The sequence below is a fragment of the Leuciscus leuciscus genome, assembly GCF_965113295.1.
Source record: "Leuciscus leuciscus genome assembly, chromosome: 3".
Taxonomy (NCBI): Eukaryota; Metazoa; Chordata; class Actinopteri; order Cypriniformes; family Leuciscidae; genus Leuciscus; species Leuciscus leuciscus.
Genome location: NC_138727.1, coordinates 29,210,670 through 29,237,005, shown reverse-complemented (window position 1 = coordinate 29,237,005; position 26,336 = coordinate 29,210,670). Strand labels below are relative to the sequence as shown.

The following is a 26,336-nucleotide window of genomic DNA, read 5'->3' as shown; positions in this document are numbered from 1 at the left end:
ATTTGAATTTATGATCATTTGAATAAAACAACAAAATGCACTCTCGCCTTGGGCACCAAATAACCTAGAGCCGGCCCTGAACGCGGTGAATCTGACTGCAGTAGATGTGAAAGATATGAATAAAAATGAAGTTAATTCAGCCAGCGCACATACCTGTATTTTCTTTCTGTTTTCGGTCGAAGTCCACAGTAGTCGATTGTCGAGTTCACGCGCATAGGTTTAGTATCTATGAACTTCATTTTTATTCATATCTTTCACATCTACTGCAGTCAGATTCACCGCGTTCACTCTGAAGGAATCACTCACAATGGCTGGGCACTTGTAATGACACATCAAGGATGTTAAGAGGCTAAAAGCAGATTTAAAACGTGCCCCATTGAAGTCAACAGGGTGCAAATTTTAAAAACAGGATAACACGGTGTAGGCAACACCGATTTTTGTCGTTGTTCTCTGTACTGACAGCACTTTGTATTCAATTTTAATACAAAATTTGCTCAATGTTAAAATTGACCGGAGTTCTCCTTTAAAGTATAATGTTAGGAATGTTATGCCATCCATGAATGTCACATCATGTCAGGTTGCCATAAATGACAATGAAAAACTGTTATTTTATTTTAAAATTTAGTATCTGTGATTTTTTTTGTTGACAAAATCAGCAGTAAAGCATGAGAACACAAATAACAAGTGGCACTGTTTCCTAATGAGCCTGGGAAAGATATGGGTTAAAGAGATTAAAATAATTGTTCCTATCTTAACCTGGCATGTCTCATTCACAAACTTAACTACAGTAGCCATATGTTCTTTTATGACCGCTCCTGATCTAACCATGGCACACATTAAATGAAATTTCATATTGCTGTCAGATAACTGCTACAATCATCCTCTTCATGTTGAGAAACCGTTTTACCTCTCTTTAAATGGTCTGTTATGATCTGAGCAGCAGCTGTTGTAGTAGGTATAGCAGTGTGCAGTGTGGAACAGATGGTTATGCATATTCAGACAAGTTCTGTTCACTGTAAAAAGGAATTAGCATCTCTAATGTGAGTGTGTGACAGGAGGGTCAGAAGGCCCATTGATGTCAGGAATGACCCTGCTGGCGTGCTCTTCATGACTTTCCAAGGACCCCCATTCAGTCATAATCCCTATTAATTGCTTTTTTTTTTGTACAGTTCTGAACATTTGGAAACAGTAACAGACAGTATGGTAAACCAAAGTATGACCAACATCTGTAAATACATTTAGCCCCCGAAATTTAGTACACCTGCAAAAAAAGAAAAAAAAAGGGTTCTGACCAAATACTATGGTAATATGGTACATTAATATGGTAAACATTCAGTACTATGGTATATATCAAACGTATAACTGTAAACATTTCTATGCAAATTAATAAATTATTGATTCATTAAAATATTAACATTGGGTACCACTGGGGAATGAAATGTAGTTTCTCAGGCACACACTCAACACTCTTTTTTTGCATAACATAGATGTCTACAGATCATAAGTTGCAGTCCATCTCTTAAACATGAGATGATGCATTCTTAATGTATGTGGGGGAGTTTAAGTTGTTTAATGTCTTCGGAAGAAGATACATAGGCAGAGAACAACATTTATTGGCAGGGACTTCACTGTGCACAGAATCCTCTTCAGAAGATATGAATAGAGTATGAAACATTACATGTTCACGCATTTAAAGGGCAGTAGTGGTCGACTGATATATCGCCAAGGCCACTATATTGGCTGATATTTGACATTTGCTTATTATCACCATCGACTGATACGTTTTTCTGTTTGGCCAATGTGTCGGAAGTGGAACTTTTATTTTGATAGCCCTGAGAATGCCAGCGCCTGAGCACACAGTACTCCTATTCTCCGTCTTCTTTAATTTACATTCTCTGTTTAACAGTTCTGTCTTATAAGTTATTATATTACACGTTATTATACATATTATATGTTATTACTGTATGATATATTGTATTGTTTTTCCTTTTACATTATGTTGACTAATAATAATTTAGATAAATAAGATAATTTAAAATAAGGTTGTTTTGGACCTTAAAAATAGCTTAAATCGGATGCGGACAGGAGAGTTTAAGACAATCTTTAAATCCTTGATTTCAAACTGCTATCTATCTTTCTGTCCAGTTGGCCACTATATCCTATTCATGTCATGTTCACTGTGTGCTGTATGTAAAATTAAGTGTTCCCTTGTCTTCCTTTGAATATATGATATTAATATATTCCTTTAAATATGATGATTTCCAGTATGCACAAACTTTTATTTTATTTCATTTTTTTTTTTTTACAGATTTTATTTATTTCCAATTCAGTAAATATTAAGTAAAATAAATATAAATTGTGTTTGAGCAAGTGTTATGCGTGTGATTTATACCGGACATCAAATAAATCGATATCAGCTGATCACTAAAGGGCAGTGCTTAAGATAGAAGAGAATTACAATTTCCAGAATCCTCATTGTAAATGTTGTATTTCGCCTGTTCTAAGTGCCACTATAGATACAAATACTAGTATTTTCAAATTTCCTTTCAATTTTGGCTAAAATCTATTCATTGAAATGCATTTGGAAGTGTCTATAATTAAACTCTTCATCTTACAGTAACAGTCTCACCCCATGTCATATGACCATGAGCGTGAAGATGGATTGTCACCGATGGGCATCTGATTTCATATGACATGATTTTGTCTCAATGAGGTGTCAAAACACCAACTACATGAACTTACTCCTCTCTGGTGTCAAAGGAAATGTCGCTAAAGCAATATAAAATATATAAAAAATTATCTGTCTGTTATATTTCATGTGGTCTTAGAAATCTAAATCTGTATCAATAAGAGTAATACAACCCACACTCAATATGTTCAGTGTTCAAAAACAATACTTAAAATATATGCGTGATTATGCACAGCAAAAAAAAATAAAAAATCAAAGTAACACATAGCATTTGCTGGAGCGAATTCCGACAAAACACAACATTTATTTTTCTCCCCCTACAGGCTGCTTCGAGTGTTGCATCAAGTGTCTGGGCGGTGTCCCCTATGCCTCTTTGGTGGCCACCATCTTGTGCTTTTCGGGTGTGGCTCTGTTCTGCGGCTGTGGGCATGTGGCACTTACGGGCACTGTGACCATGGTGGAAAACCACTTTTCTCGCATCACCTCCGACCATGCTACCCTCATTGATGTGTAAGTGTGCTCGTATAAATGGCCATGATAATTCAAATACCACAGATACAGTAATTCCCCAATGATAGCTGTGTCCATATGTTTAGATTGCTACTGTGAGGTGCTTGAGGTGTTATAATTGTTACACTAGGGTATAAAGAGATGAAAGAAAGCAAATCTTGATCTCGTTTATCTGGTAACACTTTACAATAAGGTTCCATTTGTTAATATTAGTTAACATATAAACTAACAATTAAAAATACTTCTAAAACATTTATTAATTGTAGTTAATGTTCATTTCAACATTTACTTATACATTATTAGAATCGAAAGTTGTATCTGTTAATATTATTTAATGGACCTGAGCTACCATGATCTTTCAATGAACAATTGTTTTTCTAAACTTTTACTTGAACAAAGATTACAAAATACTGTCAAAAATGTATTGCTCATTGATAGTTCATGTTAGGTAGCCTGTCAACTGTCAGTGTTTCGGTAGCGGGACACTTTGTGTGCTTTTTATTGCCTTTTTTTCCCCATGTCATGTATTTTAGTAATCATCATGAATTAGATATAATTTGAAAGCTTAAAGGTGCTCTAAGCGATGTCACGCATTTTTTAGGCCAAAACATTTTTTTGTCACATACAGCAAACATCTCCTCACTATCCGCTAGCTGCCTGTCCCCTGAACACACTGTAAAAAAACGTGGTCTCTGTAGACAGCACAGGCTCCACAAACGACAAGAAAAACAAACTGGCCCAGCCTGGACCACGAAACATAACAAACAGTGTTCCAGCCAATAACCGACAAGAATGACTTGGGGGTGGGGGTTGGGGGGTTAGTGCGCATGAACATGAAGGGGGGGATGTGGGGAGTGGAGGAGAGAGAAGCATGAAGAGGGAAGTTAGCTAGAGGAGAGATGTCCTAGACAAGGACAACGACTAACGTTAAAAATATATATTCTTGAGAATTTTGATATGGCCGACACACAACGTTCCAATGAACAAATAACAAAGAATAGGGAAAAGGAGAAGGAACGCGCAAAGTCCCGAATTTGCATCGGAAAAGTGTTCAAAAGGTGGCGAGAACTTCGTCGGCAGAAGGGCTTCCAATCCAACATTCAGGTAGCTCTGTTTTTGCTGGACAGGTGGGTAAATCCAGTTTGGTTTTTCTAAATGGTTCATGACTGTTTCAGGACGCACGGAAGGGAGGGGGAGGGGACGGGATGAGGAGGAGGGAGGGTCGAGCTAGCCTCCATTTTGTTTGACAATACTTTGAATGTCAACAAGAAGTGACTTCACCCAACATCGCTTAGAGCACCTTTAAATACTTTCATCCTGTAAAAAACGTTTTGAAATTGGACATTGCTTTACCTTGAAAATGGTATTTTAAATCCTTTTAGCAGACAATTTTTTTGTGATATCAACTTCAAATTTGGAATACAATATTGGTTAGACATATGCCTTTGATTTTCCAGAAAAAGAGTCCAAATTATTATGTAAAATATATATTTTGTATAAAATTTAAACTGTTTAGTTCAGTACATTTGCTTTAAAGTATATTTTTATAGCTTTTTTTCACTTGAACTTTTGAATTTTTGCTTTAACTTCTTAAAAAATCTGCTGAGTGTCTTATTTAAAAAGAGACCAACCTTAGGTCTATGCGTTAACTAGCACAACTTTATTGTAGTGTTATAGTTTATAATTGTCTACCTGTGTGAATTCATGTCCACATGTTAGAACACAGTGACATGCTCAAGAGTGAGTATGTGGTGAGAAATTACCTCTAGAGTGCCAGCCAATAACTGGCTGTACTTTCTGTACCATCATGTCATCTTGAGCTTTACTGGGAGCAAATGGCCTTTGATTTCCTGTGTACATACAGTGTCAGTGTGCAGTAAACACAGTACCTAAAATCTGCCAAGAGTTCATGTGCAGCCCCCACATCAAAATACAATTAATCATTGCCACAATTATTTACAGAGCAGGAACTCTGGCAAATGTGATCTTAAATAAACCATGCCTTTATGTTGTGGTATCATTCTATCTAAACTGATCTGTTTTCATGCATGCGAGTTAGAACTAAGATGTTGAAATTGAATAATCTCGGTTCCGTTTCGTGGTCACTATGAGTTACGTCGTGACGACGAATAGGGTTTTGCTTAGAAAGCCTCTCACCTTCGAGTATTACAAAACGAGCCAATGGCAAGGAAATGCCATGGGTCTTCGGAATTTGCATAGCGTAACTCCGCCCCACCCCATGGGTATATAAGGAAGTACGCTGGCAACATGGAGATATGTTTTTCGCTTCGGAGCCAAGATCCACTCTTCACTCCACAAGCCATCCTGAGATCTTCATTCTCTTCACTCTTCGAAACGAGCTTCTCTCCAGGTGTTGGTGTGACAGCGATTTCCAGCGAGTGCACATTGCCTGCTGATAGGGTGACCAGACGTCCCGAAAAATTCGGGACAGTCACGAAATCCGAGCCCTAATTGTGCTGAAAATTATACTAAAGCAAAATTTTATATAATCATTACTCACAGTTTCAACAAAATTTTTAAGCAGCAAAAACTGTTTTCAACATTGATAATATAAGAACCATTATTAATAACTGAGCACCAATAATAATTGAGCAGCAAATCAGCATATTAGAATAATTTCTGAAGGATCATGTGACTCTGATCATGATGATGCTGGAAAAAAGTACATTTAAAAATGTTAAACTTGCAAAAATATATTTCATCCCACGTCTCATTCGGTGGCGCTCCAGACTAGGAAACCATGTCCATCGCATGCTTTCCCGGGCAGCCGCGAGCATCGGGCACGAGTGGAACCATTGTCCCGTCCACCATTGACTTCCTGCGATCGCTCGGTGACCTTCTCCGCCTTTCCTCCCTCAACGGGGCCGCTGCCAAAGGGTACACTGGGGCTCTTTGATGAGCTGCGTGCCGCCACCAACCTCGCTCTCCGAGCGACGAAGGTGACCGCACGCTCCCTGGGCCAGGTGATGTCCACAAACGTGGTCCAGGAGAGACACCTCTGGCTCAACCTGGCCGATATGCAAGATGCCGAGCGAACCCGCTTCCTCGACACTCCCATATCCGACACTGGCCTTTTCGGCGGCGCGGTCGCGGCCCAACAGTTCTCAACCGCCCAGAAGCAGACTGAGGCGATAAAACATTCTGCCACAACGGCCCGCTGCTGCCTCCACCCAGCTGTCGGCACAGAACACTCAGCCTGCTCGCCGCTGAGGGCGCCCTCCTGGCGAAGGGTGCAATCGAGACTGTCCCTCCAGCCAAAATGAAGGTCGGCTTCTACAGCCCCTACTTCATTGTACCCAAGAAAACCGGTGGGTTACGGTCAACAGGATGTGTGCGGCCACAGGATTGGTTTGCAGCGATTGACCTGAAGGACGTCTACTTTCATGTCTCCATTCTTCCTCAACACAGACCATTTCTGCGGTTTGCTTTCGAGGGGTGGGCATATCAGTACGCGGTTCTCCCATTCGGGCTAGCCCTGTCTCCTCGCATCTTCACGAAAGTCGTTGAGGCAGCCCTTGTGCCACTACGGCAACACGGGGTTCGCGTCCTGAACTATCTCGACGACTGGCTAATCCTAGCTCACTCTCAAGACCAGGTTTGGGAACACAGGGACCTAGTGCTCCGGCACCTAGCCCGTCTGGGCCTTCGGGTCAACTGGGAAAAGAGCAAACTCTCCCACGAGCAGAGGATCTCTTTTATCGGTATGCAAATCGACTCGGTCGCCATGTGCACGCAGCTTACGAGCGAGCTCATGCGGTCACTGCTGACTTGCCTGAGACAGTTCGAGGGCAAGAGTGCAGTTCCACTGAAGTTATTTCAGAAGCTTCTGGGGCATATGGCATCCGCAGCTACGCCGCTCGGATTGCTTCATATGAGACCGCTTCAGCTCTGGTTTCGCCGTCGAGTCCCGAGGTGGGCATGGCAACAAGGCACGCTCCAAGTACCAGTTACTCTGACCTGCCATCAGACCTTCACCCCGTGGACGAACCTCAGCTTTCTATGGGCCGGAGTGCCCTTAGAACGAGTTTCCAGGCATGTTGTTGTCTCAACAGATGCCTCCACCACGGGCTGGGGTGCCATGTGCAATGGACATGCTGCTGCGGGCTCCTCGACAGGACCCCAGCACCTTTGACATGTCAATTGCCTCGAGTTGCTGGTGGTACGTTTGGCTCTGCACTGCTCAAGAACCAGCACGTATTAGTCCGCTCAGACAATACCGCAACAGTAGCATACATCAACCAACAAGGTGGTCTACGCTCCCGCCGTATGTCGCAACTCATCCGCCACCGCCTCCTATGGAGTCAGAAGCATCTGAGGTCGCTTTGAGCCATTTATATCCCGGGAGGCCTGAACCGTGCAGCCGACAAGCTCTCACGGTTTCAGCCTCTTCCCATAGAATGGAGACTCCATCCCCAGATGGTTCAGCTGATTTGGGAACAGTTCGGCGATGCACAGATAGATCTGTTTGCCTCCCACGACTCTTCCCATTGCAGCCTGTTTTACTCCCTGACCAAGGGCACGCTCGGCACGGACGCACTGGCGCACAGCTGGCCACGGGGCCTCCGCAAGTATGTGTTTCCCCCAGTGAGCCTTCTTGCACAGACCCTGTGCAAGATCAGGGAGGACGAGGAGCAGGTCATTCTGGTTGCGCCTCATTGGCCCACCTGGACCTGGTTCTCCGATCTAGTACTCCTCACGACAGCACCTCCCTGGCCAATTCCTCGGAGGAAGGACCTCCTTTTTCAGAGACGGGGCACCCTATGGCACCCTTGTTCCGATCTGTGGAACCTCCACGTGTGGCTCCTGGACGGGACGAGGCAGGTTTGAGTACCCTACCACCACCGGTGGTGGCTACCATCACTTCCGCTAAAGCATCGCCCACGAGACATGCCTACGCATTGAAGTGGAACCTCTTCGTCACCTGATGCTCTTCTCGCTGAGAAGACCCCAGAAAATGCCCGATCAGTGTCGTGCTTTCCTTCCTGCAAGATGGGTTGGAGCGAAGGCTGTCTCCCTCCACCCTTAAGGTGTATGTTGCCGCTATCGCCGCACATCATGATGCAGTCGAAGGTAAGTCCATGGGAAAGCACGACCTGGTCATCAGGTTTCTGAGAGGAGCGAGGAGACTAAATCCTCCTCGCTCTCCTCTCGTACCCTCTTGGGACCTCGCAGTGGTTCTATCCGCCCTGCAGAGTGCTCCCTTTGAGCCTTTGCAATCAGTCAAGCTTAAGTTCCTGTCAGTGAAGACAGCGCTCCTGGTTGCATTGGCCTCCATCAAGAGGGTAGGGTACCTGCAAGCATATTCGGTTTATGAAGCGTGCCTGGAATTCGGGCCGGCCTATCACGTGATCCTGAGACCCCGGCCTGGATACGGTCCCAAGGTTCCCACCACTCCCTTTCGAGACCAGGTGGTGAACCTGCAAGCGCTGCCCTTGGAGGAGGCAGACCCAGCCTTGGCACTGCTCTGTCCAGTACTTGTCCTCCGTGCCTACGTAGACAGAACGCAGTGTTTCAGGACCTCAGACCAGCTCTGTCTGTTATGGTGGGAAGCTGAAGGCAAAGGCTCTCTCCAAGCAAAGGTGGTCTCACTGGATAGTGGACGCCATTGCTTTGGCATACCAGCAGCAAGGTCGACCATGCCCCCTTGGTGTGAAGGCACACTCCACCCAGAGTGTGGCTTCGTCTTGGGCTCTAGCGCATGGCGCCTCGCTAACAGACATCTGCAGAGCGACACCCAACACATTCGCGAGATTCTACAATCTCCAAGTGGAGCCAGTGTCCTCTCGTGTACTCGCTTCAACTAGCCGGTACTAGGATCTGCTCAGGTGTCTTCGCTTGCTCGCCATTCCACTCCTCGGACTGGATACGTGCGATATTCTCCTCAGGTGAGCTTCCCCGAGAAGCCCTGAGTTCCTCCAGCGCCGTTGACATCAACACCAGAGTTATACCACTGCCAGCTTTCGCGTTGGCTGGGTGTCTCCATGTGCATGTTTCCCCCCTTGGGGAGGAAACATGCACACATGTGAGGAAACATCCCCCCCCCCCCCGAGGCGTTTCTCCATATAAATATTTTACAATTTTGAGGGATTGTTGCCCACCTCTTACATTAATAAATGTTTCCTTTGTTATGAAGGGTTCAGATTTTACAGTACATCATCTATGGAATCGCCTGCTTCTTCTTCCTATATGGCATCATCCTGTTGGCTGAGGGCTTCTACACCACCAGTGCTGTCAAAGAGATGCACAGCGAGTTCAAGACGACTGTGTGTGGACGCTGCATCAGTGCCATGGTAAAGCCAGCACGCACATAAAGCATGGACATACAAAACAAGGCACAGTAGAAAAACATGCCTCTACCTGCAAAACTCCAAAGACGTACCCATACATAAAATTCAGTTTCAGTTTCCAGCATTCCTTGGACAATACTAAGTTTTGACCTCAAAATACTTTTGCCATAGTGCATAATTTGTAGACTAATACATTTTGATGTTTGCATAACATAACCAGCCCCACTTGATAGAGCATTAACCTTTTAGTGCCACTCACTAGACAATTTTCGAACTGCTGTGATATAGACCCAACCAATGAAAGACAAGGCTGCCAGATTCACATCATCAGTTTCAGATAAAACTGAATGCACTTTTAGCGGTACTCATTAGACATTACACTTTGTGAAATGTGTCATGAAACGTGCAAGAAGCAACGTAATAACATTTTGCAGAAATGTCGCCACAGGTAAAGTTTCCCAATAAGCATGGGTTGGAAAATACGCTTTACATAAACATATACAAGCTCATTCAAATACATTTACCCCCTCCATAAACATTAAACCCTTGAGCACAGATCTGGCGCGATCAGTGCAGTGTACCCGAATTCCTATAATTGCTGCAGATGTCCAGTAGGATTCATCTTTAAAGCCTTCAGGCCATAGATGTGTCTTTGTATGTATGTGTAGTCTTTGTGATGTTTTTTAAGCTGGGAATCATGTGTGTATGTTCACATGAGTGATTGTGATAATCTAGTGGCGACAGATCCAAGGTGATTCAGCGGTAAATAGGTCATCATTCTGGGTCACATTCTGTATACACTGCAGGATTTAAACAGGATCAAAACTATGAGATTATTCTATTCATTATGAATTAGATATATGGATATTGAGTGGATATTTAGCATGAGAGTCTAACTGCAACAACCTAAACAAGACTTCTCTTTTTTCTTTTTTGAAGTTTGTGTTCCTCACCTACATTCTGGGATTGGGATGGCTAGGCATCTTTGGCTTCTCTGCGGTGCCTGTTTTCCTCTTTTATAACATGTGGACCACGTGTGGTGCCATGAAGTCCCCTATTGCCAATCTCACCTCTGTGGACAACATCTGTGTCGATGTGCGGCAGTATGGTAAAAAAAAACCTTGAGATTGAATCATTAGATAATACTTGGTTATATTGATTTGCAAAATCAACATCAATTTACAATGTAAGAAGTAAGTGATTTTAATAGAATGTTTACTAGTGTACACTTCCTTTTACAAATACAATCAGCCATTTCCTTCCCTGGCATTTACTGAAAGCCCTACCAGTGGCAAACTATATAACCATTCATTTCATTTAATAATATGTAATTATTCAAGTGTATTGCTTTGGTATTCTTTATAATTTTTAGATGAATGTATGTAATACATGTAATCATTTTCAGGAATCATCCCATGGAACGCTAGCCCTGGTAAAGCCTGTGGGTCCACACTAAGCGACATCTGCAATACTAGTGAGGTAAAGATTTACCTCATTTGTCCCTGAAGATCATCACATATGTACTGGAAGGAAGTTATTTAACCCTGTGAAGCCTGACATGAAATAATTTTCAGAAAAGTTGTTTAAATTTTTGTAACTGTTTACTAAAAAAAAAAAATAAAAAAAAAAATGCAGTTGCTGTTATTTATATATGAAATGAAAATGAAATTTTGGCTATGGCCAAAAAGATGAAACTCTGATAGCCTGTAATGTAAATTAATGAGATTTCTTTTATTACAGTATAGCAGACTACTGACATAAAATGCATGTAAATATCAGTTGTCACTACTGTATATCTCCTAGAGCTGCACGATTCATCATTAAAAAAATCATGATCTCATTCCTAAATGACAGCGATTCGCCTGTCTCTATTAAAGGATTACTTCACTTCAGAATTAAAATGTCCTGATAATTTATTCACCGCCATGTCATCCAAGATATTCATGTCTTTCTTTCTTCAGTCGAAAATAAATTAAGGTTTTTGAGGAAAACATTCCAGGATTTATAACCCAATAAGTGACGGACCCGGCTGGGACGTGCTTACGGAGCTGTCTACTTTAATTTAATTTAATTTATTATTTTATTTTTGTTGCAAAACATACAGAGATTACACGTTTATGACATACAACTTTGTTGTCTTGTGTTTGTTATGTTTTTTCATAGTAAAGCTAGTAATGGATTGCATAACATTTCATTGCAGTTCTATCTGTCCTACCATCTTTATATTGTTGCCTGTGCTGGAGCTGGTGCCACTGTGATCGCGCTGGTAAGATTTCATGTTAAATGTTAATTTAATTGTTTTCTTAAGTAACTTGTTTAATCAAGAATAATAGTTGAAAATGGTCTAAAATTGCTTAGTAAAGAATTGCTTTGATGTGTAGAGAAAATGGTACAATATAGTGCCATGGTACTATTTTGCAATATTCTAGCTGTCATCAGTTCCGGATATTTAGGCACAGATTGACCTAGCGTACATGCTTTTCTGGGGAAGTGGTGCAACTTCTGTTGTAAAGTTGCTACTGTACATCTAAAACAATGTTTGGTCTCACCCACTGGTTTGTCTCTCTTCCATTCAGCTCATCTATGTGATGGCCACAACGTATAACTTTGCTGTGTTGAAGTTTAAGAGCTACGACCACAGTCACGCCACTAAATTTTGAGCTCTTTGTACGAGGGCAACTGCAAAGTCTGTGAAAGTTGTTCTCAAAGATAGAGAGAAAAAGAGATAGAGTGTAAAAGAGGTCAGGAAAAAAATAAGGTAGAGAATAAATAGAGAATTGTTCATTCTAATAGCATTGGACTTATTGTATAGACAATGTAGAGCATATTAATGTTATTGTCTAATGTTTCTGTACTAGTTTGACAAAGTGTGATCTTTTGACAAAACAAGGACAATACATTTCACTCACTTAATGTTTTCCATACATTTTTACCTGTGTTAATCTAGGACCTATTTAATCAAGTACAATCCAGAATAATGTATCTTATTTACAGTTAATGAGAAAATTACATTTAAGTAGGCTTAGTGAGAATGTAACTCTTCTGTCAGTCCAAACAACACCTAATGGACAGGATTAAAACTAGAAGAAAAAAAAACCATAGTATTTGATAATTATGTTTCCATTGAATTATATTCACCCTGAGGCACCAGTAGTCCATAATTCAGTCAGATAGATTAATGCTCAAAAATGAAACTTTTACTTATGCTACTGTACATGTACCTGTGAAGGGTGTGACTGTACTTTTTAACTCCTCATGTGATGTTTTGCATTCATGGAAATGACAAAAAAATGGCAATATCTTTCAGAGCCTTTATTGTTAGATTCATCCAACTACTTACTTTAGTATTCTGTTTATTATAGAATTAAAACAGTATATAGATTATGTGCCTTTTGTATCATTCTCAAACCAGTATAGTTCCTGTTTTCTGAAAGAAGAAATAAACAATTATTGTTGAGAAGTTCATTTCTTTTTATTTGATAGATCAGGTAATTTTTTTTTTTTTTTTTTTTTTTTTAACCTTTCTTTGGATACCACCAGTAGTTCTTACATCATCTTTTATTTTCTAAATGCTAACACATGAAATAATAATATTTAATGTGATGCTGGATACACTGAAAAAAAGTGTATTTAAAGGGCATTTTCAATATTGGTCTAATTGAAAATCATGGTTTATGGGTTTAAACCTGTTTCGTTCAGTTTGTCTAAAAGCAAATAAGACTACCCATAAAACAATTAAAAGACACAATTTTGTTAAAATAGTATTTTCGTGTATTGATGTGCAGAAAACGTTCTGGCTAGCTTTACTGACTGCTGAAATTATTGTGGGTTTTATAAAAAATTTCAAATCAAACTTTGTATGCATGTTTTTGTTTTGGGAAAATAAATATTTTTGATGAATAAATAGAGCTGCACGTTTTATCGTTAAAAGATCACAATTTTGATTTAAACTCCCAGGCTATCTTGTTCTTAAATGACAATGATTCAGCTTTGTCTATTAAACCTTTGACAAGTATGATCACAGCGAAACATTTAAATCTGCGTTGACGCTGTTGCTGACCCAGAGAGAACAGCTGTCATGTATAGGTATGAAACCGCTTCACAGTCTTTTCAAATACACAATATCATTATTTGTTACAATAATGCAAATTATCACAATTATTACATCAATACACCAGTAAGTGGCAACAAGTGACTTTAAAAAAAAAATGTATGTCATTGAATCAGTCATTCAAGAGATTTGTTCAAAAACGCTGATTCATCCAAGTCTTTTTGAGTTAGTCATTGAATCGTTATTTTTTTAAACATATTTTAAAAAATATATTTATTGATAATAATTAAATATTTTTATGCTGCAATTAACATTTTGTCAGAACCTCTTGTACATAACATGTTATTTTGTTCAGAATTATGGGAGAATCATGATCTCTCTTAAAAAAAAAAAAAAAAAAGATTTTCAATTTATCCAGAATCATGCAGCTCTAATATTACATAAAAATTGAAGGTTTGAACCAAACTATAAAAATAATTTGAGAAAAAATATGTACATTTAGCTGTAACTTCAATGGGTGAAGTGGCTGCAATAAAGCGCACAACAGAGCAAACAACAAAAACAGTCTTTAATAATAATCCAACAAGAGATTTCAGGAGTATAGTATAACAACCACATAAAGACGTAAACAAGACCGAACAAAGAACTGAATGACCTGAAGGCTTAAATAGACCGAGTAATCAAAGGAAAATTAGGAACTATGGAAACTAATAAGCACAGGGAACTCAGGCAAACCAGAACAGGGAAAACAGAAACAAAACACAATGAAACAAAAACAGACACAGAACTACACATTACAGTGACAGTTGAAATATATATTTTCAGTGTATTCTGATGAACTAAATGTGATTTCTGTGTGGTGCAGCAATAATAATTCACTGAGATTAAGTTACTTAATAGGTTCTTAGAGTAACCAATTAATACTGTCTTAACTCTTATAGCTGGCTTTGGCTCACTAACCCACTCATGACTAATCCTTGCCTCCACCTGTTTCTTCCTCTGTCTTGCTCCCTCTCCATCTCTCTGTCTATTTTGTTTGTCTTCTTTCCCATCTCTACTGTTCACAGATCCACTATCTGATGATCCTGGCAGCAAACTGGGCCTACCTAAAGGGAGCATGTCAGCAGACTCATGACTACCAGGACATCAAGACCAGGGATGATCAAGAATTGCAGGATGTGCAGTCACGCTCCAAGGAGGGTCTAAACTCGTACTCATAAACAGTTCTCTCTGCTCTGCTCTGCTCTGTTCTACCCCACCTCTACCTAACCTGCTCTCTAGACCACACCAAAAACACCCATACACAAACACACAGCCGCTGCAATGACCTGCCACTTTCAGATGGAACATTGCACAAACTAACACTGCTAAGTGGTGCGCTATCCTGACTATACATCATAACAGTGCGGTATAAGTTAGCTATAATCATGATGAAACACGTTTAGGCAAGTTGTTTAACATCTGTAACAAATGATAAGTGGAATCATCCATGATACAGTTAATAGTGATATGATGTGTTTTGCTCATCCACTTCATGGTATAAAAGACCACTGGTATAAAAGAGTATGTATACTAGTATTGTACTGTCATTTTGCATTGACAATTTTTTGAATTGGTAGAAAGTGTATGTTCAAGTGTAGAGTCATGGTTATAACTGGGTTATATTTGAAATTATGATGCATTGTCTTGGTGAAGCGCTAATTACATGATAGATTGTCTGCACTAACTCCTCACAAACATTTTACAGGAACTTCCTTTTTGGTGTTTTATACATATATAAATATATATAAATGTGTGAAGGTGAATGAATTTTTTTTTTTTTTTTTTATTATTATGGGTGCCAGGTTGTGTATTGAAAATGTCTGTTTATTTAGAATCTTTCTCTGGGCTCTCTCTATCTTAGATATCTGAATTCACCTCTTTTTCCAACTCTTTATTTTTATTTTTTGAGGGTTGGGGGAATAATGCCGGTTCTTGACAAATTGCACTAATCTTGTAATAGAAAGCAGGTATATTAACACAAACATACACCAGTAAAAATATTTCTCTGCAGGACATTTTCTCAAACCTGTCAGTCTTGGGTATTATCTAGTACTCAACCCTTAAAATTATATCCAGAAAACAGTATCTGACTGATATATATCTGTGAGGCAGAACAATTTATATGTCTTTGTTTTATGAAAAAAATAAATAAAAATAAAAATAGACAAAATGATTTCCTCTTAATGTATAACAGAAACTGCCCTCATCAGCCATACAGGTTTAATACATTCCTTCAGTTTCGTTGCTAAATCTAGGTATTTTCAAGTCTTCTAGAATTTGTTAATATGGCAAGATTGTTTACCATGAGATTTATGAAATGGTTGTGACTCTGTGTGAGTTATTGCTATGTGGACGTGGAACTCTGAAAATGGTTTGAATTTACAGTCAAATAATGCCGCCTTGTTTTTGCAGTGTATCTTTTTCCTAACTGGTTTCTCTCTCTTTCTATTACTACTTTTACAATTGACTCTTTTTATTGATCTCTCTTTTAACTGAAATAATTCTTCTCTGTAATGTCTCTGTAAATATAAGCATGTTAGTATTGTCCACATATACAATTGTTTTACTACCAATTATATGCCATTTCTTGCTGTATGTTAAATTCTGTTAATGCGAGCTTTCGAGAATTAATCTATTAATGTACATTATTTATTAATAGATCCATTACTGTCCATTAATCTATTTACCCTGGTTTTGAAAAAGAAAAGGTGTGCCTGGATGTTCTATTGTTCCGTCATTATTGCATGAAGGAAAGATATTTCATTTTGTTTTGCAGTACTTTAAGTGATGTGTAGTCCATTGTTCTAATGAACTACAATTGAGTGTCCTCCCCCCAAAACAATTCACTGTATCTTGATGGAAATTGTAGTCTTAGATGTTTCATAGTCCATTTTATTTGAAGTCAGATGTTTTATGAATCCTGTATAGTGATTTTTGTAACCTTCTCTAGTAAAACATTTTCTATGATCTATATGAACTGTTTTGTGTTATAAAAACAACAACAAAAAAAAACACAAAAAAAAAACACCTGTGCAAAAGATAGAGGAGCACCTTCATATATTTGCCAAACTGTCTTATTACTTCACTGCATTGCAAGGTAACTATCATCATTCTATTAAGTCCTTCTGCAGTTTGTACATATAAAATGTGTATTTTGTTGTAATTGCGCCACCTGGTGTAGGAATGAGAACATTGTGCCCTTATTTTTATTATTAAAAATATCTCAACATTACCCTTAACTTTACATAGAGAGAGAAAAAAAACAAGAAAAAAAAAAAACATGGTAAAACACAATAACAACGATAATCTATAATCAAATACTTTTAATTTAGTAATAGTTCAGTGAAATATGAACAACAAAACAAAATGCAAATTCGAATGAGCATGCAGGATCATTATGAGAATCATTTTGTGACATCCATGTAAAAGGAAATTCACACCTAAATGTCTTGGAATGCTATAAGTTTTCACATTCAGGCATATTCAAAAAATAAATTGTTAGCCCATTCAAACTAAAATGATAATTAATTAGGGCCCGAGCACTGATGGTGTGAGGACCCTATTGGAATTGCTCTGTTTATTATACAAAATCACACTTCATGACTCTGAAGACATTCCAAAACGTCTTATTATGCACGATTGTTAAATAAGACAAACAAACAAACCTGTGCTAAAGGCACTTAAAGTAACACAGCGCATACATTACATCGTGCGCACGGAAAATGAGATAAAAACACATTCTAGTGTTCATGAGTATAATAGCTGATGTTTATTTCTCAACTGTTAACTGCATTATAATTCGTTGCCTGGAGGATCTCACTGATTGCCGGTTTGGTTTACCAACATTGATAATTTTGACCACCTAAAATCACAAAGGGAAGGTAATCCAGTGCTTTGAAGGGATGCCAAAAGGAATGTGAACCAAAGAGATTATTTTAAACTAAACAAGGCATATAATTCTAAAAGCCTTTTCATTTATATTCATTGTTCAGAGCTGGACAAGTGTTTGAGATTATATAGCTCTGCTGTACCAAAGTAAGCATATTGCACACAATAAGTTATTTCTGGCATCTGCTGTTTAGAGTTGAAGAGTATACATTTATTTGCTAGCACATAACAAGGAGTACTTCAGTTGTGTCCATTTCATTAAAAAGCATCAACAACACGAGCCGTTAGAACGCGGCTTTCTGCGTATGTCGATGGTGTCTGTGGGCAGCAGATGTTCTGCGCGATCTTCAGATGCAAGCACACGCCTAACTGCTTCCTCAAAAGCAGCTGAGACATTAGTGGCATCTTTTGCGCTTGTTTCAAAGTATGGATATCCACCATTCTCTTGACACCACCTTTGAGCTTCTTCCATTGACACCTGACGCTCCGTCACATCTACTTTATTTCCTAGAACAACAAAAGGAAATTTCTCTGGGTTCCTGACATCTGCATAGAATGCAAACTCTTTTGTCCAGTTGTTGAGGTTCAGGAAACTTTGATTATCGTCCACGCTAAATGTAAGCAGACAGCAGTCAGAGCCACGGTAAAAGGGCGTTCGGAGACTACGGAACCTCTCCTGGCCTGCTGTGTCCCAGATCTGTAGGGTAACCATGTGACCGTCCACCTCCAGCTCTTTGTTAAGAAACTCCACACCGATTGTGTGGAATAAGTGTGAATCAAACTTGTTGGAGACATAGCGGTTCATGAGGGATGACTTTCCTACGCCACCATCCCCCAGCAGAATCACCTTCAGCAAAGATGATTTGGTGGTCATTATCAAGAACTTTCATAGGTTACCTCACTTACAGACCTAAAATGAAAATCAGAATTAGCAAGCTTAAAAAAAAAAGCAGCACAACTTCTCACTTTGAATATATAAGAAAATGTAACATATTGAAGGTGACAGTCTGAATAGATCAGTTTTTGTAAAGGTTTTTTTTTTTTTTTTTTTTTGTGAGAGGTGAGGTATGTGTAGAGCTGGTTCTGCCTCATTTTCAGAGCAGACTTCTGGCCTAAATAGAAATACATTTGAATACCAGTGTGACTTAAAATCAGCAAAGCTCGAGTCATTAATTTGAAGTTCTGACGAACCCTTTAGCCCTAGACATTGTTCGTCAAAAAATAGTTATTTTAGTAGGCTACTAGGCTAGCCTACTGTACTGTGACAGGAGTGCATTCATCTGAGCCCCGGAAGCGCCGATCATGTGAGATATATCTTCACGGATCATCCTGACTTCATAACTTAGCCTATAGGCTATATGAAAAATAAAGAAGAAACAAAAATCTAACTCATAATGCAAGGTTACATTCCTATAACCGTATATTTAGATAACAGAATCACATGAGTCTGAAAACGAACAAGTTTGAACATTTTGAAGGACTGTAGTAAATAAATTTTTACAGTGTAAAGCTAAACGATCAAGGCAATCCTGGGCTATTCGTGACGTGTTTTCATAGCAATCATTTAAAAAACCCGACAGCGCTGCTCAATGCATTTACAACAGAAACCCGACGTAGGTTCAAGAAGTCAAGCCCATTTTTACTCGATATCGAAGTTAATCAATGGCAAAATGAGGGACTGTTACAAGCGACTGTTTTCTCGCCATAAAGCAAATGATCAAAGGAAACGTAATATTGTGGCAAGACGTCGCTTTATTGTAAGAGAAATGTAAGTGGTGGCATTCCATTCAATCGCATGATCAAACAGGCAGATTGGGACGCTCTTAATAACGCATCATTGCTTTAAAGGTCCTGTCAAATTCTACACTTGGTATTTCGTACATTTAAAACATGTGTTGCGCGAGGAACAGACAGTTAGGATACATACCGTTGAGAATTCAGCAATGAGTGTCGAAGTGCTGTGTTAGCAGCGCCATTCCTTAAAGTAGAAGCAGCATCCTCCGCTGTATGGAGCTTCTCAAGACATGGCGCCCTTAGGCTGGCCAAACAAGCTGCTGAAGCTCATATGACCGAGTGCTCATTTATAAGACATTTAACATGAAATCAATTAATAAAACAACACGGAAATGAATTGAATTGGTTTCTTAACTGAGGACCGCCTGATACAGTAAAAATCCTTCAGTGTAAGCTAAATATTATCTTTGAAGTGCCTATTCCCTCTAATATTTGGTTGGCATAGGACATTAATTATTAACTGTCTTTGATTGACGACAGCATTATCACCGAGTCACTAACCAAATACTATCCCTGCTAGTTCTACAGCACACATTCTCTGATGTCACTTGATCACAAACGCACAGCAATATTAAATCAACATATGTCATTACGTCATCAAGCTTGGAGCTTTTGAGCTTGTTAGAACTTGTGCAAGAGGACATAATGCAATCTTAAAGATTACAATCAATGTTTGCCACATCATGGAATGTTGGGATGAACAGCTTTACACATAGGCAACCCTGATAACATTTACCCTAAGTTAAATGTCTAACTTGTTTGAATCACTAAACCAAATAGAAAGTTTAAGAAGAGGTTAAATCTGTATAGCTAGTTCTTAAAACATAGAGTCAATTCCTGTTGATAAATACCTGTAAAAATATATTTAAAAAAAAAAAGGACTTACAACATATACAATAGGCTATGAAAAAATATAATTTCCATGTGAATCTTTCCACATTCAAGACCTGTCTATTTAATTACAAATACATGATTTAAACCAAAAAACAACACTTAGATTAACAATGTTTTTAAGTGAGATATCTGACTGCTTTTTTCTTCTTTTTTTTGACTGAAACATTCAGCCTTTAGCCTTTGGACCTTATCTTGGGCAGATTAACAGGTCACATGCTCTCTGCATGCCACATTTTCTGTCACATGTTTGCTGAGCTTAGACACAAGAACACATTTAATTCATACTCCATTCTGTCAAATTAACCAAATTTCAGAAAATTACCCAGCTAAAATGTTTTATTTTGACATTTGAAAATTTAGAGCCAAATTGCAGGGTTGTAAAAATTACTTTAAAAAGATGCATCATTATTTTATTATTAGTAGGTTTATTAGTAAAATCTGTGGACTTTAGCAATCTTTGTTGCATTATACTGTATGCCAACGGATACAGTTAAAAATGAGAAAAAACACTTCTTGTGTTTTTTTTGCCTGAAGTTTGCATGCCTCAAGAAGTATCAAAGAAGTATCAAAGAAATATCAAATATCTCTTAATATACTTTTATATATATATATTTTTAACAAACTTTTCTTTTATCTATTTTTTCAAGGCCTATGGTATATATTTGATGGTCGAAAACCAAATGTGAGTCACTTTGCACACAGCTGATACTGCATTTAAAGGGGAATGTCAGAAGAATATATAATGTTGAAACTAGAAATGCATCTTGTTTCCCTCTGTCAAAACTATTGCATAAAACATACCCGTCTTAGTGCCCGTCTACTGAAATGGTCAAGTTGAGGCACATTCATTTGCTCAAAAGTGTATTTATAACAATCTATTTGAATCTGTTTCAGGAATATTTGTAAGAAGGGATATTGTTCATTTTAATAGCTTCTGAAGCTGCCAAGAGTTCAAATACGCAGTATCGTAACTACATGTTACCGCATTGACATCCCAATTTCTCTGTGATTGAACCATATAGGGCCTTAAAAATTAAGATTCATATAGGAACAAGAATATGTTTGCTAAAGAAACAAAGATGGCTAAAGTTAACAGAATTTACTAACAGACCTACCAATTTCTGTGTAAAAATAAAATAATGATAATGTCATCTTTCTAAAGTAATTTTACACCCCTGTAATCTGGCTCCAAATTTCAGGTGAAAAACAACCCCCCTCTGCAAAACATTAGATTACTCAGTTAATATGCATCCATGACATTTAATATTTTGGCTTTCTTCTTCATTTATATATGTCTTATACAATATTTTTTAAACATTTTTTTTATCAAAATCCCCCCAAAAAATTAGCCAAGGACCTCTGGTTGAGGTGACACGGGATGACCCAAAAGTATTTTTGAGAAAAAAATAACTAAATCCATGGTCAAAATGGACATGCACACAAGGTCTTACTTTGTTTTAATGGCTAATATCTCTTAATCTTTTCAAAAAATAATTTCCAAATGAAAACAGACCCGGGTGCATTATGAGGATTCATTGCACCAAACTGAAAGCCACAAGAAAGTTAATCTGACTGAAAAATCTTTACTTGATTTAACTGTCCACTGAAAGCTCAAATAGTGCAGAACAATACTGCTATTCATCATTATTACAGTTATCAACACATATACACTTGCTCAAAGGCAAACCCAGTTGCTGTGGTACCACTGCTCTCCACAATTAGCACAGGTCATATAAGTCATTGAATCATTATCTGCACTGCCACTCCGTACCCACGAGGGCAAGAACAGCATCCCTCGTGAGATCTGTGTCACCCTGCAGTCCAAATTGCCACAGCGCCTGCAGCGAACTTTACTGGTGGGTGTCCCTTCCACCAACTCTGGTAACTGATGCTCACTGATGCCCAAAGTGGTGTAACCGTTCCTGAGCTGTTGAAGTTCTGCCCCTGCCATTTCCTCTGCAGACATCTGGGCAAATGCCTCTGGAGTCAGGTGTCCTGACATAAGACCTTGGCGTAGATGAGGGTTCTTTGGGTTCTTTAGGTTGGCCACCTTGCTCCTGATGCAGGACTTGTACTTAAGCTGGTTTCTTCCATAAAGAGCATGAACAAGTGCTTCAATGTCCTGAGCAACGGCTTTATGTTTGTCCATATGATCTGAGTCTTTTTGCTGATTTGGGGTAAGAGCCTGGAGAATCAGCAAGATACATTTGCATCTCAATGCTGTGGAGTCAGAGGAAGTGCTGGGCTGATTTGTGTTTTGAGGAACTGAGCTTCTAAAATCTTCCTCTCGGTCAGATCTATGTGACGCTATGGCTGGAGTGAATCTTTCTTCCTCATGTTGTAGCTGAACAGATTCTGCAGCGTCATTTGCTGGACAAGGCTTTTCAGAAGACAACTTATCTGAGCACACACTACTGTCTTCACATTTGTCTTGTTTTACATCCTTTGTTATATCATGTTGCTCTGTGTTGCATGTACATGCTTGATTCTCTTTCCCCCTTTCATTTAAGTGCTCAGATCCACTCGTAACAGAGGGAATTTCCAAACACTCCTCAACATTAGGCAGGTTATGTGTCTCTAGTTCCTTGTTCTCCCGTGTGTCTTTGTTATTATTTTTCAGCATAGGCGACAGCTTGTACAACTTCTTCCATTTTGAGAGCAAGCTCTTTGCTATTGTTTTAGCACTCACAATTGGACAGAAATGAAGTAGCTTATAAAGAACCTTCACAATTTCTGTAGTCTGAATCTGCTCTAAAGTGACAGAGATGTTATTCAGATCTGTCAGTAATGATACAATATCTTCGTAGCTGCCATCATTGCGCAACTTTTCTATTTGTATAGCATAATGAATTATCTCTTTAGTATTCATGGTCTCTATATATTAAACTAACAAGTAAGCAAGGGAAATTACTTAAAACTAGTGAAAAAAATAAATAATGGCTTCAACAGCGTTTAGCCTATATGCACGCGTTCGTTTAAATAAGAATGAACTGCTGCAAAATATGAATACAATAATCAATTTCTAAATAGTAGACAAACACAACGCATTCACCTTCAACCAAACACGTATCTTCTTGGTGAAACATTCTGCAGTAAACGCCTTTTAAAAGGGAGAATTCGCACTCCTTCCGCCATGTCCGAAATAATCCAATAACATTGTACACATAGCAAAAGCGTCCTAAAGAGGGCGTAATTGCTCAACTTTTTTCAATATAACATTTTGCCATTTAAACTGCATTCATGAAACACATTCAGTGGACACGTTTCCACAGTTACTTTGCCTATTAACGTCGTATGTAAAAAAAAAAAAAAAAAAAAAAACTTTTAAAGCATATTTTCATTTTTTAAATGTAGCTACGTTTATAACACTATACTTATGTATTGTAGGCTACATTGGCACTAAATGACAAAGGTAGGCTAATGGGAGTTTCTAAAACAAAGCGAGGGTTATTGATGGATTTATCTTTCTCTTTTCTCACTACCGTAATCTATTTGTTTGGTTTGCCCCCTCTTGAAAATACATAAAATTCTGTAAATGCTATGTTTTTATTTTTCTGCTAGAGGAGCAAATGATAACATAAAAATGTCTGCTGTAGACCTACCTCTCCCGTTCTTCACTATAAAGTTAAAAGAAGATTACATTTAAAAACAAATTGGATTAGGCTATTTATGTTTCTGATAGATAGGAATAGATAAGTCTATTTTGTTATAACACATCAATGAATGCAGATATTTCTCATTCTCAGATGAAAGTCGGGCCTTTGATGCTTTTTGGGCTGCAAGTTTATTATCATTTCCGGGAGTTGCATAATGCCTGAGACCATTTTATTAACCCCTTCACTTTTTTTTTTTTTTTTTTAGCAATGACCCAAAATTAAATGGTTGTACTGTAAGTAATTCATGAATGCTTTGGACTACAAACCTAAGGTTGGACTCTTTTTATAGAAGACACTCAGCAGATTATTGCTGAAGTGAAAACAATATGAAACATGTAAAGGTGTAAAAAAGTTATAGAAGTTTATGTTTACTGTTAAACAAATATACTGTACTAAACATTTTATATTTTATACAAAACATGGCTATAAAATCAAAGCCATATGTCTAACCAAGGTGTGCCCCAAATTTGAAGTTGAAATCACAATGGACGCTCCTATGAGATTGTATTTAGGCGCTATACCAAAAATATCCACCGTGTGTCATCTAAATTCCATTGAATGTTTTTTTTTTATGTGTTCTCCTGTAACAAATAAATATATTTTTGTCACAACATCACTTCTATCACAAAACAGCTGTGTATCTCAGACATTTTCGGCAATATGTGTTTTGTCAAGATTAGAACAAGTTTAGCTAAATCGCGTTTTTTGTTGTTGTTTTTTTACAGTAGGCCTACTACAGTTTCCATGGTAATGCAATTTCCATTTTCATAACGATTTTCACATGATTTTGAGTGTTTAAGCTTTTGAATGATATCTAATTTTGATGAGTACTAAAATAGGCCTATTTGATACGAAAAAAAAAGGCAATAGTTTTTGACAGTTACTCTCATCCATGGTCCCACACCAGTATTTGTGTCTCATATGTAATATGTTATCTGGTTTAAGCTAGTCTAAAACGGTAATTTGCTAGTCCAAGCTTATCATAAATTGGGTGTTCCAAAAAAATTCTCACCACCATACGCTTGTATAATCAAGATGTAGGCTTAATGACTGGCTTAGATCTGATGGAACAACACAGGACTTTACTCTCTATAGGGTCATTTTCACCCTGTTTATTAAAATAGATTAACTAACAAGATTTTAACTTGTGGCTCTGTCTAAAAGAGATGTGGAATGCTCTTCTCTTTACGCATTTTGTAAATATGTGTTATGTTATAACTGCATGCTGCATCAAATGCATTCACCCTTATAACTGTTCTCTACGATATATATATTTCTTTGACACCATTCACCTTATATATGATTAAGCGTATTCTTTTCACAAAATGGTCACAGGCCACCAAAAAAAAAAAAGTAATGAAAACTCTCACAGGAGGTTTTGTGATATCCGGAATGGCTCAGAACTGGGTGCTCACGTAATAGGATAGGACAGTCTTTTGGTTCATAGCCACAAATTATTCCTACAACAGGTGTAACCTGAGAGTACAAAGCTTTAAAACGAAGAATTTGAAGCCTTTTTAAACTTGTTTTTCTTTGTTACTTCCCACCCAGTGTTCCTATCTATTTAGACTTTTGGGTGGGGCTGCACTAACTCCCAGGCATTCCAAATCTGCCTATAGAGAGGGAGAGTCTTCTTAAATCTGAGGTTCCTTAACAAATTACAAAATGGGGTCCCACTGTTGTTGGTATTTATTTACTTAAACTCAACTTTGATTTCTAGAGACTGAATGGAAATTTACAGAGCTTTGTTCTGTTATTTAGTTCATATACCACAAGAGGGGGATCAAACCTTAGCTTTTGTCCATGGTTCTGAATCAGAAGGAAATAAAATAAATACTGTAATTTCCTGCTTGCTCTCATGTGGTATTCCAGGCAGAGGTTGGTTTATAAGTGATCTGGGACCAGATGTCTACAAACTAAATTCTATGCTGATATCAACAAAGCTGTTGTACATTCCACTACAAAGGGTAGCATGTATTGACACGCCTGCACTTGCAGAATTATATATATTCGTACAGCTATGAAATGGCATGACCTTTCCCTCGAGTTACATTCTGCAGCAATGTTCAGACAAAAAAGCACACCATTTATTTCCTGCAGATTATTTTAACACTGGTTTCATTTCCTCCTGGGTCTAGCTATTTGGGTCTTTGATGTACATTTTTTTTTTTTAATGTTTTATAACCACAAATATTTATGAGAAAATATTCTTCTTACGTTATCTATAAAAAAAAATTTATTCCACTGTATTGTAAATAGCATCCATTCTATTCATCTTGTCTTGTCATTGTTCTAAATATGATGCCATAAACAAATACAGTGACCAATTACTAGTTTTATATTACACAGTTTAGGTGTATTTTATGTCTCTGTCCCAATATTATAAATTACTATAAGAGAGTGCTTACACATCTATGTGGTGGAAAAATGCTGTGGACTTTAAACTTATTAAGTGAGATAAGACTAATTTATCCCATAGTTAGCCCTAGATTTTGTGTCTGATT

General features: G+C 38.2%; 3 protein-coding genes across 5 annotated transcripts in view; 1 reads left to right on the top strand and 2 right to left on the bottom strand.

The window, feature by feature from the left end:
- The window catches only part of gpm6ba (glycoprotein M6Ba), a 101,001-nt gene extending 84,430 nt beyond the window's left edge, over positions 1-16,571 (top strand). For 2 of the 3 annotated variants that reach the window (XM_082165452.1, XM_082165451.1), the window contains exons 2-7: positions 3,013-3,199; positions 9,354-9,510; positions 10,447-10,615; positions 10,913-10,986; positions 11,708-11,773; positions 14,626-16,571. In XM_082165452.1, coding sequence (XP_082021578.1) covers positions 3,013-3,199; positions 9,354-9,510; positions 10,447-10,615; positions 10,913-10,986; positions 11,708-11,773; positions 14,626-14,778 — 806 coding nt within the window. In that variant the 3' untranslated portion in view covers positions 14,779-16,571. Of the gene's footprint in view, positions 1-3,012; positions 3,200-9,353; positions 9,511-10,446; positions 10,616-10,912; positions 10,987-11,707; positions 11,774-12,083; positions 13,361-14,625 lie in introns of those variants that run through there. The other variant, XM_082165453.1, reaches the window with a different exon arrangement.
- A 337-nt stretch (positions 16,572-16,908) lies between these two features.
- LOC309495629 (ras-related protein Rab-9A-like) lies at positions 16,909-20,644 on the bottom strand. Its single transcript, XM_082165475.1, has 2 exons — positions 19,416-20,644; positions 16,909-18,398 (listed from the first exon to the last, which is right to left on the bottom strand). Exon 2 carries the CDS (start codon positions 18,360-18,362, stop codon positions 17,757-17,759), a length of 606 nt encoding a protein of 201 aa, XP_082021601.1. The 5' UTR covers positions 18,363-18,398; positions 19,416-20,644; the 3' UTR covers positions 16,909-17,756.
- Positions 20,645-20,787: 143 nt separating this feature from the next.
- On the bottom strand, positions 20,788-23,374 carry tceanc (transcription elongation factor A N-terminal and central domain containing). The gene has a single exon (XM_082165419.1). It carries the CDS (start codon positions 23,043-23,045, stop codon positions 21,852-21,854), a length of 1,194 nt encoding a protein of 397 aa, XP_082021545.1. The 5' UTR covers positions 23,046-23,374; the 3' UTR covers positions 20,788-21,851.
- Between the last annotated feature and the right edge of the window lie 2,962 nt (positions 23,375-26,336).

What these genes read in the sequence shown, in the direction of transcription:
- LOC309495629 (XM_082165475.1), bottom strand. Translation starts at nt 18,362, where the DNA reads ATGACCACCAAATCATCTTTGCTGAAGGTGATTCTGCTGGGGGATGGT.
- tceanc (XM_082165419.1), bottom strand. Translation starts at nt 23,045, where the DNA reads ATGAATACTAAAGAGATAATTCATTATGCTATACAAATAGAAAAGTTG.